Source organism: Coregonus lavaretus (genome assembly GCF_964263955.1).
Source record: "Coregonus lavaretus genome assembly, contig: HAP1_SCAFFOLD_6427, whole genome shotgun sequence".
Taxonomy (NCBI): domain Eukaryota; kingdom Metazoa; phylum Chordata; class Actinopteri; order Salmoniformes; family Salmonidae; genus Coregonus; species Coregonus lavaretus.
Genome location: NW_028160819.1, coordinates 17501 through 32878, shown reverse-complemented (window position 1 = coordinate 32878; position 15378 = coordinate 17501). Strand labels below are relative to the sequence as shown.

Here is a 15378-nt window from a genome sequence, read left to right as displayed (position 1 = left end):
CCCCCCTCCTCCCTCCCCTCCTCCCCTCCTCCCCTCCCCCTCCTCCCTCCCTCCCTCTCCTCCCCCCTCCCTCCTCCTCCACCCTCCTCCTCCCCCCTCTCCCTCCTCCCTCCCCTCCCCCTCCTCCCTCCCTCCCCGCTCCTCTCTCTCCCTCCCCCCTCCCCCTCCTCCCTCCCCCCTCCCCCTCCTCCCTCCCCTCCCTCCCCACTCCTCTCTCTCCCTCCTCCCTCCCCCCAACCCCCCCTCCCCCTCCCCTCCCCCTCCTCCCTCCCCCTCCTCCCTCCCCCTCCCCTCCCCCCTCCCTCCCCCCTCCCCTCCCCCTCCCCTCCTCCTACCTCCCCTCCCCCTCCTCCCTCCCTCCCCCCTCCTCCCCGCTCCTCTCTCTCCCTCCCCCCTCCCCCTCCTCCCTCCCCCCTCCCCCTCCCCCCTCCCCTCCTCCCCTCCCCCTCCCTCCCTCCCCTCCCCCCTCCTCCCCGCTCCTCTCTCTCCCTCCCCCCTCCCCCTCCCCCCTCCCCCCCTCCCTCCCCCCTCCCCCTCCCCCTCCCCCCCCCCTCCTCCCTCCCTCCCCCTCCCCCTCCTCCCTCCCCTCCCCTACTCCCCCCTCCCCCTCATCCCTCCCCCCTCCCCCTCCCCCCTCCCCCCCCCCCTCCTCCCTACCTCCCCTCCCCCTCCTCCCTCCCTCCCCCCTCCTCCCCGCTCCTCTCTCTCCCTCCCCCCTCCCCTCTCCTCCCCCCCTCCCTCCCCCTCCCCCCCCCCCCCCCCCCTCCTCCCCCCTCCCCCTCCCCCCTCCCCCTCCCCCTCCCCCTCCTCCCTCCCCTCCTCCTCCCTCCTCTCTCTCTCCAGGGTGTTCACAGTGACAGCAGTAGCCCAGCTGTGTGTGTTGGGTACTATGTGGATATTTGGAATGTTCCAGTTCCAAGAGGAGGGGACAGTGGTCATGACATATCTCTTCACCATCCTCAACTCTCTACAGGGAGCTCTGCTGTTCATCATGCACTGCCTACTGAACAAAACGGTAAGGTGTGTGTGTGTGTGTGTGTGTTGTGTGTGTGTGTTGTGTGTGTGTTGTGTGTTGTGTGTGTGTGTAACACTGTGCTCTGCTGCCCCCATCAGGTGAGAGTGGAGTATGGCAAGCTCCTGTCCTGTATCTGCACACCACAGAAGAAGAGATACTCAGAGGTCAGCACTACCAATCCTTCCTCCAGCAACTCCCAGGTACACACACACACACTCACACACACTCATACACACACACACACACACACACACACACACACACACACACACACACACACACACACACACACACACACACACACACACACACACACACACACACACACACACACACCACTTTCATTAAGTTAACCTCTGCCCTTTGACCTTTGTCTGTCGTAGGGGTCAAGGAGCGCCCAGAACACAGGAGAGTCGCAGATGTGAAGTCACCAAACCCCCACAATGCACTTCTTTACTCCCCCTGCCATGACAAAGGTTCCCACTAGATGGCCAAACTGTAAAGTCAAAATGGTCGATATTGTAAACATTTCTGAAAACAAAGATTTGGGTTTAGCGGTGTGGTTAAGGTTAGGGTTAAGATACATTGTAGAAATGGGCAGGGTGTCTGACTTAGCATCTTGCCAGATAGTGACAACCCAGAGGATAGTACTTTTCAGGTTAGTAGAACATGTGTCCAACTAGCCAGCCAGATAGTAAAAATTGTGCTCCACTAGCCAGGCTGGCCAGTGCCCAAATTCCTTAAGTTCCACCCCTGATTAGACACTTCATACCAAACTTGATGTTAACCACTGTCTTATCAAGCATTAGGTTATCCATTCAGAAATGATATGATCTTCATGTCATCCAATAGCAATCCATATGATCTTTATGTCATCCAATCAGAAGTTATATGATCTTCATGTCATCCAATAGCAATCCATATCCTCTTTGTCATTTTTACAGCCACAAAAGAAAGGTACTATTTTACACCACCTTGTCAAATAGACAGATGAAACCATAATCATGAACATAAGCTTTCTTCTTTTCCATTTATGTGATAGATTTATAGTCATATTTATTACCAAGAGCACAAGATATGATCACTTTTCTATACAAATACATTTTTAGAAAAATGTAAAATTATGTGAAGATATGTGTTAGTTGTGACCAAATGGAGTGTTATACTGTAAATGTGTATTTATCTTTAACACTTTATTAATAACTTTTAAGAATAAGCCTTTATAAATGAATGTGCATGTTTATAAATTATTGTAAATGTTGTAAATTCTTATGGAATGGAAGGCTATTAATGCTTACACATTCTTATAAATGTTTATAAATGTTTCCAAATATAATTGTTAATAGTGTATACATCGTTAAAAGGTTTATTCAAGATAGTTCTTATAAAGTGTTACCATGGCCACCTCTATGTATATAATGAGATATTAGAAGATTTGTTGTGAACACTTGCAATGCTTTTGTCCAAATACAGCATTTATCAACAGGTTTTTTTTTAAAATCCCTGTGGGAAGATTCCCTGAATCATGGGGGAATTAACAGGAAGTCCGGATTCTCCAACCGGGATTGTCACTCATTGCTCCATCTTAAAACTCTTGTTTTATTTATTACTGGCCAACAAAATTTAGTGTAGCAATTTGAGAGGAGTTGCCCCGACCTGGACTTAACCACAACAAGTTGTGGGACGACCGGTTTGTTGCTTTTTGAATCCCATGATCATGGAGGTAAAGTCTTAAAACGATGTAAACAATGTATTTTATTCTATTCTGTTGCACTTTTACTTTCACAAGTTGTGTATTTTATACTTTTTGAGAACGTACCATTTTCATGTCCTTTTATCAACAAAGTTCTGAATGTAAGCACTTAGTGTTGTACTTTACTGTGTAGTGTGTGTGTTTGTGTGTGTGAGTGAGAGTATGAGAGAGAGCGAGAGAGAAAGAGCGAGAGAGAGTCTGGGTGTGTTTCGGTACGTCTGTAATTTTAGCCACAATTAAAATATTGTTACAAATAATCTACTGTAGATGTCTTCTTAACACACACACACACACACACACACACACACACACACACACACACACACACCCAGGCCAATAAGCCTCTCGGACTAGCTTTTTGTAAAGACACCCACACAGTGATATGAATCATATAGATCCATGATGCCAGGATGCGTATGTCTAGTTGTGTCTAACCTGAATGTGTTGAGGTCTACTCAGACCATGGAGAGTGTGTGTTCACCCTGAGATCCCTTCTCTAATGTCTTCTGTCCTACTTCTGTTTCTATACAGTAGATCCCTGTATTGGGAGCAACATTTAGATCAGTAGAATAGTAACAATCCCACAGGGTTTTGTTGATAGGCTCCCTCCTGTTGGAACACGTTACACTGTGACATCAGAAAGAATACATGCTGGACCAATAACAGGCTTGGTATTTCTAGTAGGCCTATATCCCATAGCCATCACATATTGATATGTTGCATGCTTCCCAAATGGCACCCTATTCCCTTTAGTGCACTACTTTACACTATTGGTGCACTACATAGGGAATATGGTGTCATTTGGGATATACACATTGTCTTAAAAAAACCTAAGCTCTCTCTCTCTCTCTCTCTCTCGTTCACTCCTTCTTTCCCTCTCATCTTCCTCTTTCTCTCTCAGCTCTATATTCCACTGGGTGTCACGGTTTCGGCCGAGGCTGCTCCTTCTCCTTGTTCGGGCAGGCTTCGGCGGTCGTCGTCTCCGGAGTACTAGCTGCCACCGTTCTATGTTTCGATGTTTGATTGGTTTTGTCTGTTTTGTTACACCTGTTCCTTGTTAGTGTTCATTATGCGTCCTATAAGTTCTCTTGAGTTTTGTCATGTGTTGTGTGTAATTGTTCGTTGTCACTGTGGGATGCTAGTTCGTTTTTGTCTCTCTGTTCGGTGTAGTAGAGAGCTCTGCACTTTTGTGCCTTTGTATGTACTTTACCGGTGTGCGTAAAGTTCGCTTGCCTGCCAGGTTGTATGTAGCCGTGTTTGGCTTGTTCTTTTTGTCTTCACTAAAGACGTCAGTACGAAGCCTCTGTGTGTCCTGCGCTTGATTCCACACCACTTCTACACTCAACTGTGACAGAATTACACACCATTACTATGGAATCAGCAGGAGCAGCCGCACCTACCGAGATTATTGAGGAGCGCCTTCGTGGACAGGAGGACAGGATCAACCAGATCGAGCACGCTCTGGATAGGGTGATGAACACCCTCCATCGATGGGAGGCCAGCGGGGTACCCACGCCCCCACCTACCATACCATCACCATCGGTCAGTCCACCTGTCCAACTTCCGGAACCCAGTGGGATTCGGCTCTCGCTCCCGAGGGCGTACGACGGCGCCGGGTGTCAGGGTTTCCTGTTGCAAATCGAACTCTACCTCGCCACCGTACACCCGGTGCCCTCGGGACACGAGAGCGTTTCCGCCCTCATCTCCTGTCTCACCGGCAAGGCGTTGGAGTGGGCCAACGCCGAATGGAGGAGGATAGACGCCGCAACAATCACCTATGCGGAGTTCTCCCACCGCTTTAGGGCTGTATTCGACCATCCACCTGAGGGGAAGGCGGCGGGGGAGCGTCTATTCTTCGACAGGGGATGAGGAGCGCTCAAGAGTTTGCACTGGAGTTCCGGACTCTAGCGGCAGATGCAGGGTGGAATGAGCGGGCCCTCATAGATCACTTCCGCTGCAGCCTCAGGGAGGACGTCCGTTGAGAGTTGGCGTGCAGGGACACCACTCTTTCGTTTGACCAATTGGTTGACATGGCCATTCGGCTAGACACCCTGCTCGCAACCCGCGGACGTCCTGGGTGGGGGTCACCCATTCCACCCTCCAGCACCTCCGAGCCGAGTCCTATGGAGCTCGGGGGTGCTGGTGCTAGAGAACGGAGGAGAAGGAGCCCGAGGGGGGCCGTCCCCTGCACCAACTGTGGCCGTGGAGGGCACACCACGGCTAGGTGCTGGGGAGGGTCTCCTGGAGTACGAGACAGCAGGCCACACATTGGGGAGTCCTCCCAGGTGAGTAGGCGCCCCACTTACCCAGAGCATTCTGTCGTGCACATAACCATACCTGTTTGTTTTCCACAGGTTGCACCTCGTTCCCAGCATAAGGCGCTAGTAGATTCAGGCGCAGCTGTGAATTTTGTAGATCGTAAATTTTGTATAGAGTTAGGGATCCCTCTCCTACCGGTTAATAATCCCTTCCCTGTACATGCCCTAGATAGCCATCTGTTAGGATCCGGGTTGATTAGGGAGGTCACAGTGCCACTTAGGATGGAGACGCAGGGGGGTCATGAGGAGACGATTCAGCTATACCTGATTGACTCTCCTGCGTATCCGGTGGTGCTGGGGCTTCCCTGGTTGATTACCCACGATCCTACCATTTCGTGGCGAGAGAAGGCTCTTAAGGGGTGGTCTGCCCAGTGTGTGGGGCTATGTCTGGGTGTTTCCGTAGGGGCGACCTCGGTGGAGAGTCCAAACCAAATGCCCGCAATGCATGTTCCCCCCGAGTATGAGGATTTAGCACTCGTGTTTAGCAAGGCGAGGGCGGCGCGATTGCCACCTCATAGACGGGGGGATTGTGCGATAGACCTCCAGGCAGGAGCTGCGCTCCCACAGAGCCATGTGTATCCTTTGTCACAAGAGGAGAAGAGGGCAATGGAGACATACATTGCCGAGTCTCTGAGACAGGGATACATACGGCCCTCCACTTCCCCTGCGTCCTCTAGCTTCTTTTTTGTGAAGAAAAAAGATGGAGGTTTGCGCCCGTGTATCGATTACCGCGGTCTCAATTTGATTACTGTGAAATAAAGTTATCCACTCCCTCTGATTGCGACTATGACGGAGTCATTACACGGGGCACGGTTCTTCACAAAATTGGACCTCAGGAGCGCATACAACTTGGTGCGCATTAGAGAGGGCGATGAATGGAAGACAGCATTTAGTTTCTACCTCGGGTCATTACGAGTATCTCGTCATGCCATACGGGTTAATGAATGCTCCATCAGTCTTCCAATCCTTTGTGGATGAGATCTTCCGGGACATGCAGGGGCAGGGAGTGGTCGTGTACATAGACGATATTCTAGTGTACAGTTCTACCCGAGCCGAGCATGTAGCCCTGGTGCGCCGAGTGTTGAGGAGGCTGTTGGAGCATGACCTGTATGTCAAGGCAGAGAAATGTCTGTTCTTCCAGGAGTCGGTCTCCTTTTTGGGTTATCAGTTGTCCGCGTCAGGGGTGAAGATGGAGGTTGACCGTGTGTCAGCCGTGCGTAATTGGCAAACCCCAACCACAGTGAAAGAGGTGCAGCAGTTCTTGGGCTTTGCGAATTACTACCGGAGGTTTATCCGGGGTTTTGGACAGGTGGCAGCTCCCATAACGTCCCTTCTGAAGGGGGGTCCGGTGCGCTTACGGTGGTCAGCTGAGGCGAACAGGGCTTTTGGGAGACTGAAGGACCTGTTTACTTCGGCTCCGGTGCTGGCGCATCCGGATCCCGCTTTACCATTCCAAGTGGAGGTGGACGCGTCAGAAGCCGGTATCGGGGCCGTTCTCTCGCAATGGTCCGGCTCACCACCTAAACTCCGCCCCTGTGCTTTTTACTCCAAAAAGCTCAGTCCGGCGGAGCGAAATTATGACGTAGGGGACAGGGAGCTGTTAGCCGTGGTACAGGCCCTAAAGGTGTGGAGGTATTGGCTTGAGGGGGCTCAACACCCTTTTCTCATTTTGACTGACCACCGTAACCTGTAATACATTCGGGCAGCTAGGAGACTAAATCCTCGCCAGGCTCGGTGGACTATGTTTCTAGCCCGGTTCGTATTTAAGATCACTTACATCCCTGGGTCCCAGAACGGGAAGGCAGACACCCTGTCTCGGCGGTATGACACAGAGGAGAGGTCCGTTGAGTCCACTCCCATACTACCTGAGTCTTGTCTGGTGGCACCGGTGGTGTGGGAGGTCGATACGGAGATCGAGCGGGCGTTACGCACCGACCCTAGCCCTCCACAGTGTCCGGTGGGTCGGACGTACGTCCCGCTCGAGGTCCGGGATCGACTCATTTATTGGGCTCACACGTCACCCTCCTCTGGGCATCCAGTTATTGGCCGGACAGTGCACTGCCTTAGCACAAAGTACTGGTGGCCAACGTTAGCCAGGGATGTGAGGATTTATGTCTCCTCCTGCTCGGTGTGTGCCCAGTGTAAGGCGCCCAGACACTTGCCCAGGGGTAAGTTACAACCCCTGCCCGTTCCACAACGACCCTGGTCTCACCTCTCGGTGGATTTTGTTACAGACCTTCCCCCCTCACAGGGGAATACCACCATCCTGGTCGTTGTGGATCGGTTCTCGAAGGCCTGTCGTCTCCTTCCCATGCCGGGTCTTCCTACTGCCCTACAGACCGCTGAGGCTCTATTCACTCACGTCTTCCGGCATTACGGGGTACCCGAGGATATAGTGTCTGATCGAGGCCCCCAGTTTACCTCCAGAGTCTGGAGAGCGTTTATGGAGCGTTTGGGGGTTTCGGTGAGCCTTACCTCGGGTTACCACCCGGAGAGTAATGGGCAGGTCAAACGTGTCAACCAGGATGTGGGTAGGTTTCTGAGGTCGTATTGCCAGGGCCGGCCGGAGGAGTGGGCGAGGTATGTTCCCTGGGCCGAGATGGCACAGAACTCTCTCCGCCACTCCTCCACTAAACTAACTCCTTTCCAGTGTGTGTTAGGGTACCAGCCGGCTCTGGCACCTTGGCATCAGAGCCAGATCGAGGCCCCTGCGGTGGATGAGTGGGTGCGGCGCTCGGAGGAGACGTGGAACGCTGCACACATCCATCTGCAGCGAGCCATCCGTCGACATAAGACGAGCGCCGATCTCCACCGCAGTGAGGGGCCAGTGTACGCACCAGGAGATCGAGTCTGGCTCTCGACCAGAAACCTGCCCCTCCGCCTGCCCTGCCGGAAGCTGGGTCGGCGGTTTGTGGGGCCTTTTAAAGTCCTGAGGAGATTGAACGAGGTGTGTTACAGGTTACAACTGCCAATTGATTACAAGAATATTAACCCCTCGTTCCATGTGTCTCTCCTCAGGCCGGTGGTAGCTGGTCCACTCCAGGACTATGAGATAGAAGAGACTCCTCCGCCCCCGCTGGACATCGAGGGGGCTCCGGCGTACACTGTTCGGTCCATCCTAGATTCGAGACGCCGGATGGGGGGTCTCCAATATCTCGTGGAGTGGGAGGGGTACGGCCCGGAGGAGCGGTGCTGGGTGCCGAGGAGGGACATCCTAGACCCGTCTCTTCTGACCGAGTTCCATCGTGGTCATCCCACGCGCCCTGCTCCGCGTCTTCCTGGTCGTCCTCGAGGCCGGGGTCGGCGCACGGCTGGAGCCGCGCGTCAAGGGGGGGGTACTGTCACGGTTTCGGCCGAGGCTGCTCCTTCTCCTTGTTCGGGCAGGCTTCGGCGGTCGTCGTCTCCGGAGTACTAGCTGCGCTTGATTCCACACCACTTCTACACTCAACTGTGACACTGGGCTTGGTTTCAGAAGCTATTCAGAGAAGTCAACCTTGAGAGAGAACTGAGCAGTGAATGAGAACCTAATTTCCATGTCAAGAATAAGAGAGGGAACTAGACCGAGACAAGGGGTAAACGAAGGGAAAAGGATACACTAACAGAAGATGTGGAGAGAAAGAGAGAGGGAAAGAGAAAGATCAGAAGGAGAGAGAGAGAGAGAGAGAGAGAGAGAGAGAGAGAGAGAGAGAGAGAGAGAGAGAGAGAGAGAGAGAGAGAGAGAGAGAGAGAGAGAGAGAGAGAGAGAGAGAGAGAGAGAGGGAGGAAGTGTGAAACAGAGAGAAAGGGGCGGGCTCCAACAGGAAGAGAAAGAGAGAGCGGAGAGCAAAGTAGTTGTTTTTCTAACCCCTTGTGGCACACAGAGACTTGTCTCGCCAAAAGAGAGGACATATATATATATTTTATTCTGTTCATTCTATCACCACGAATCATACGGAATAAAAACAGTCTTAACCTGGGATTTTCTTCAATCTGAATTAAACTGTAAAACAGATTTAATCTCAGACTGATTGTTCTGACAGGGCTAGTTTTATTTGGATCCTACTAGTTGTCTGGTGTGGATATAATATCAGTCTGTCTTTGAGATGGAGTCCAGAACTGTTCTACTTATTCTGGGTGAGTCTAACCTTGACTAGTTGTGTGTTTGTGTGTTTGTGTGTGTGTGTGTGTGTGTGTGTGTGTGTGTGTGTGTGTGTGTGTGTGTGTGTGTGTGTGTGTGTGTGTGTGTGTGTGTGTGTGTGTGTGTGTGTGTGTGAGAGAGAGAGAGAGTGACAAATAGAGAGAGAGGTGGTATTTCATAATTCATTGTCAGTTAAAGTTTAATGGCTACAGAATACTCCAACCGCGTACAAACCATGGATATAGTGTGAATGTTCCAACCAAACCATGGATATAGTGTGAATGTTACCACCCAACCATGGATATAGTGTGAATGTTACAACCAAACCATGGATATAGTGTGAATGTTACCACCCAACCATGGATATAGTGTGAATGTTCCAACCAAACCATGGATATAGTGTGAATGTTACCACAAACCATAGATATAGTGTGAATGTTACAACCCAACCAAGGATATAGTGTGAATGTTACCACCAAACCATGGATATAGTGTGAATGTTACCACCAAACCATGGATATAGTGTGAATGTTACCACCAAACCATGGATATAGTGTGAATGTTACCACCCAACCATGGATATAGTGTGAATGTTACAACTCTACAGTACCAGTCAAAAGTTTGGACACACCTACTCATTCAAGGGTTTTTGTTTATTTTTACTATTTTCTACATTGTAGAATAATAGTGAAGACATCAAAACTATGAAATAACACATATGGAATCATGTAGTAACCAAAAAAGTGTCAAACAAATCAAAATATATTTTATATTTGAGATTCTTCAAAGTAGCCACCCTTTGCCTTGATGACAACTTTGCAGTTTTAGTGTGTATAGACTGTTTTAGTGTGTATGGACAGTTTGGCAGTTCTGAGAGGTCAGCATGTGTTATGTTGTGCTTTGGTATGTTGTTTTATGTTATAATGAGTTTTGTTTAAGGTTTCTATCTCAATATCAAATTATTATTGTTTTCAATCAAAATGGTCAAAATGTTTTTTTTTAAATAGCCTGGCTATCCGTAATTTTAGTTTTATCGTGCCGTCTGGTTTACTTAATATAAGAAATTTGAAAATATTTATAATTTTACTTTTGATACATACTTTAAGTATATTTTAGCAATTACATTTTCTTTTTAAACTTAAGTATATTTAGACTGTTACTCAAGTTGTATTTTACTGGGTGACATTCAATTTTATTTAAGTCATTTTCTATTAAGGTATCTTTACTTTTACTCTGACAATTGGGTACTCTTTCCACTACTACCATTCACCCTCTGAATGGCGCACATACACAATCACAATGTCTCAATTCTCTCAAGGCTTGAAAATCCTGCTTTAACCTGTCTCCTCCCCTTCATCTACACTGATTGAAGTGGATTTAACAAGTGACATCTATAAGGGATCATAGCTTTAACCTGGATTCACGTGGTCAGTCTATGTCATGGAAAGAACAGGTGTTCTTAATGTTTTGTATACTCATTGTAGATATGAAACAAAGGGACATCTCATTTTTGAGGCACTGGGCCTTTCAGTTAAGTTACGATAATATCTTAATATACATTAGGTACTATGTTATGTTATGCTATAAGTTAGTATGTTACGTTATGTGTTACTGTACTTAAGGTTAGTTCAGGTACTTATGGATGTAATACTATGTTCAGGGTATGATAGTTTTGTTATTTATTGTTGTCAGAATGTCACTGTTTCCAGGAAGCAACACAGTGGCAGCATTGACACTAGTTGGCTTTCTGCAGAGTCCCTCAATGAGTCAGACCTGGATTCAGATACTACTCGATATCATTGCAAATAGTTAATCTGGGCTTGATTGAGCTTGCCTAGCATAATTTAACCAATAGAATAGTGGCTAAAGTACAAACCCTGCCCATATGGCACTTCAGACAGGCTAGAAATGAAAGGACCTGAAATATTTAAAATAGTATTTGAACACAGGTCTGATATGAGTACAGATTTCTCTACTTCTCCTCTCTACTTCTTAGCCTAGAGACTGAACACAGAGAGAGAGAGAGAGAGAGAGAGAGAGAGGGAGGGTGGGTGGAGAGACAGAGAGAGAAGGGGGTGAGAGGGAGAGAGACAGAGAGAGAGAGTGGGGAGAGCGAGAGAGAGGGGGAGGGGGGAGAGAGAGCGAGAGAGAAGAGGGGGAGGGGGAGAGAGAGAGAGCGAGCGAGAGAGAAGAGGGGGAGCGAGAGAGAGAGAGAGAGAGCGAGAGAGAGCGCGAGAGAGGTGGGGGGTTTTCCTATGGGGACAGTTGAAGAACCCTTTTTTTGTTCTAGATAGCACCTTTTTTTCTATGAGTGTAGTCAGTTGTAGAACTGAATGCATTCAACCGAAATGTGTCTTCGGTGTTTAACTCAACCCCTATGAATCAAAGAGGTGAGGGGGGCTGCCTTAATCTACATCTATGTCTCGGGAGGTGTGTGTGTGTGTGTATGTGTGTGTGTGTGTGTTTGTGTGTTTATCATAAAGATCCTCAGTGTGTGTGAGGCCTGATGTCTAACCGAAATCTTTCAGTCATGATCTCAACCTCACACACATACGCAAGCACACACACACGCACACACACACGCACACACACACACACACTCACACACCAACCACAGGAAACGAAGTTGGTAGAAGACCAATACAGCTTTTTGTAAAGACATACAGTGCCTTCAGAAAGTATTCACACCCCTTGAATTTTTCCACATGTTGTTGTGTTACAGCCTGAATTAAAAATGGATTACATTTAGATTTTGTGTCACTGATCTACACACAATACCCCATAATGTCAAAGTGGAATTTTGTTTGTAGAACATAAAAAAATGAAAGAAATGAAAAGCTGAAACGTCTTGAGGCAATAAGTATTCAACACCTTTGTTATGTCAAGCCTACAGAAGTTCAGGAGTAAAAATGTGCTTTCAAAAATCACATAATAAGTTGTATGGACTCATTCTGTGTTCAATGATATGCATGCATTATCATGATGATGTGGCTGGAGACACTTTTCTTCTTAAAAGTCAATATCTTGACAACTTGGCTGCAGACATGTAAAACAAAATGAAACAAATACCAAAATATATATTTTGAGTGAAATTCCCCTTTACGTTTAGTAACCTAGCTATAATATCCCTGTCTTCTCTCCTATACTTCAGTTTAGTAACCTAGCTATAATATCTCTGTCTTCTCTCCTATACTTCAGTTTAGTAACCTAGCTATAATATCTCTGTCTTCTCTCCTATACTTCAGTTTAGTAACCTAGCTATAATATCTCTGTCTTCTCTCCTATACTTCAGTTTAGTAACCTAGCTATAATATCTCTGTCTTCTCTCCTATACTTCAGTTTAGTAACCTAGCTATAATATCTCTGTCTTCTCTCTTATACTTCAGTTTAGTAACCTAGCTATAATATCTCTGTCTTCTCTCCTATACTTCAGTTTAGTAACCTAGCTATAATATCTCTGTCTTCTCTCCTATACTTCAGTTTAGTAACCTAGCTATAATATCTCTGTCTTCTCTTCTATACTTCCGTTTAGTAACCTAGCTATAATATCTCTATGGTCTCATAGACTTTACATAACATAGTACAAATAGCAATTCATAACATATCATACAAATTGTGTTATGTAACATATTATACAAAATTGATGATGGAGATTCACAAATTAATACATACCTTACGAAACGTAACATATCATACTAAATAGAGTGTCCAGGATTTACATTTACTATGTTACTTCTACCTCTGAATCCAGGTTAACTACTACTACTACTACTACTACTACTACTACTACTACTACTACTACTACTACTACTACTGCTACTACTACTACTACCACTACTACTACTACTACTACTACCACTACCACTACTACTACTACTACAACCACTACTACCACTACTACTACTACTACCACCACTACTACTACTACTACTACTACTACTACTACTACTACTACTACTAATACCACTACTACTACTACTACTACTACTACTACTGCTACTACTACTACTACTACTACTACTACTGCTACTACTACTACTACTACTACTACTACTACTACTACTACTACTACTACTACTACTACCACGGCTACTTCTACTACTACTACTACTACTACTACTACTACTACTACTACTACTACTGCTACTGCTACTACTGCTACTACTACTACTACTACTACTACTACTACTACTAATAATAATAATAATAATAATAATAATAATAATAAAACAGCCCCCTGCAAGCTAATCATTATTCATGACTCCAATTCCTTTGCATTACATTGAGCTAATGGAAGTCCCCTTTATCCAAAACATACATCCTGTATGCAACAAGGTGCTAAAGTACTACTGCAAAAAAAACTATTAGAGATTTACCCAAGAAGACTCACAGCTGTAATCGCTGCCAAATGTGTTTCTAACATGTATTGACTCAGGGGGGTGAATACTTATCTAATCAATGTATATTAGTATGTTTTTTTCTTTAATCTTTTAAAAAACATATACTTTTTCTTCCACTTTGATATTACAGAGCATATTGTGTAGATTGTTGGGAAAAAAAATTATTACATCCATTTTAATCCCACTTTGTAGCACAATAAAATGAAGACATCAAAGGGGGTTAATACTTTATTAACCAGAGAGGTGATATTATCTCCCTAAAATACAGAATATCAGAATATTACCCTAATAATTAATGGAATTATATTCATAAATTCATCAGCATAGTATGTAAATGTATTAACATAGATTCCAATATTATTATTTAACTCAAAATAATACTGAGCTTCCAAATGACCTATATCCCATAGCCATCACAAACTGATATGTTGCATGCTTCCCAAATTGCACCCTATTCCCTTTAGTGCACTACTTTTGACTAATGGTGCACTATATAGGGAATATGGTGTCATTTGGGATATACACAATGTCTTAAAATAACCTAAGCTTAAAGTGGTTGTCTGGTTGAATAACTCTCACTCTCTCTCTCTCTCTCTCTCTTTCCCTCTTTTTCTCACTCTCTCTCTCTCTCTCTCTCTCTCTCTCTCTCTCTCTCTCTCTCTCTCTCTCTCTCTCTCTCTCTCTCTCTCTCCTCCCTCTCTCCCTCTCCTCCCTCTCTCCTCACAGGTCTTCATTTCGCTCAACTGGGGAACTTAGAGGTCATATGTGTTAATGCAGATGAGTGTACAGCCGGTGCCCCACCCTGTGGAAGTGCCCCACCCTCTCTCTCTCTCTCTCTCTCTCCCCTCCCCCTCTCTGTCTCCCCTCCCCCTCTCTCTCTCCCCTCCCCCTTTCTCTCTCCCCTCCCCCTCTCTCTCTCTCCCTCAGACATAGATGAGTGTAATGTAACCGCTGGTATCTGTGGAGTGAACGGGACCTGTGAGAACCAGAAAGGAAGCTACAGTTGTCTCTGCCACCCTGGACACAGTAACTATGGCAACAAACAGGTTAGGTGCTCAGGTGAGGGCAGAATCTGGTACCATGATGCACTGCTTCCCACGATATGGTACACTAAGGTACGATAACTTTGTCTGTCTTAGAAGAGGAACAAGAACAGGGTTCCTATTTTAACAGTCTTCCGTTACGTCTATATCTAACATAACATAACATATGCCATCTAGCAGACGCTTTTATTCAAAAGAGACTTACAGCAAGGGAGTGGATACATTTTCATAAGCGTGGCCCCAGCGCGAATCGAACCCACAACCCTTGGCAATGCTCTACCAACTGAGCCCCACAGGACCACAAGACTGTCTAGACCAGGGGAGTCAAACATACGACCCATTAAACAATCTCAATCAACATTGAAATGATTCAAATTAAACCATAACAGTATAGAAATGATAATGGACCTACATGTATGTTATTTCTAATCTGTCCAGTTGTTTAACTGTCATCCAAATTCAATTCTTAAATTTAAGTGCGGCCCTCCGGACTTCGTTGAAGGCCGAATGCGGCCCGCTTGGCAAAATGAGTTTGACACCCCTGATCTAGACTGTTAGAGAAGTCACCACCCTCACTGATCCCAATGCTACTTCCCCAAACAGAGGTTACTGCTGTGGTACTACAAACCGCCCCATAAGGACAGGTCTAGGTTCAGTTTTACTGTGTAAGCCTGGATAATGATGATCAGTAAGGGACTATGTAAACTGATCTGAGTGTGGGGCTTATATTAC

At 46.7% G+C, this 15378-nt stretch overlaps 2 protein-coding genes across 2 annotated transcripts in view; both read left to right on the top strand.

Moving 5' to 3' along the window:
- Positions 1 to 846: 846 nt before the first annotated feature.
- LOC311121414 (adhesion G protein-coupled receptor E5-like) lies at positions 847 to 3620 on the top strand. The gene is made up of 3 exons (XM_084195908.1): positions 847 to 1015; positions 1114 to 1215; positions 1399 to 3620. The coding sequence occupies exons 1-3, from the start codon at positions 890 to 892 to the stop codon at positions 1438 to 1440; spliced, it is 270 nt and encodes an 89-aa protein (XP_084052034.1). The 5' UTR covers positions 847 to 889; the 3' UTR covers positions 1441 to 3620.
- Positions 3621 to 14531: 10911 nt separating this feature from the next.
- LOC311121413 (adhesion G protein-coupled receptor E5-like) overlaps positions 14532 to 15378 on the top strand; it is a 13617-nt gene continuing 12770 nt past the window's right edge. Inside the window, exon 1 of the mRNA XM_084195907.1 lies at positions 14532 to 14662. The gene's annotated coding sequence lies outside the window, so the exon portion shown is untranslated. The remainder of the gene's footprint in view (positions 14663 to 15378) is intronic.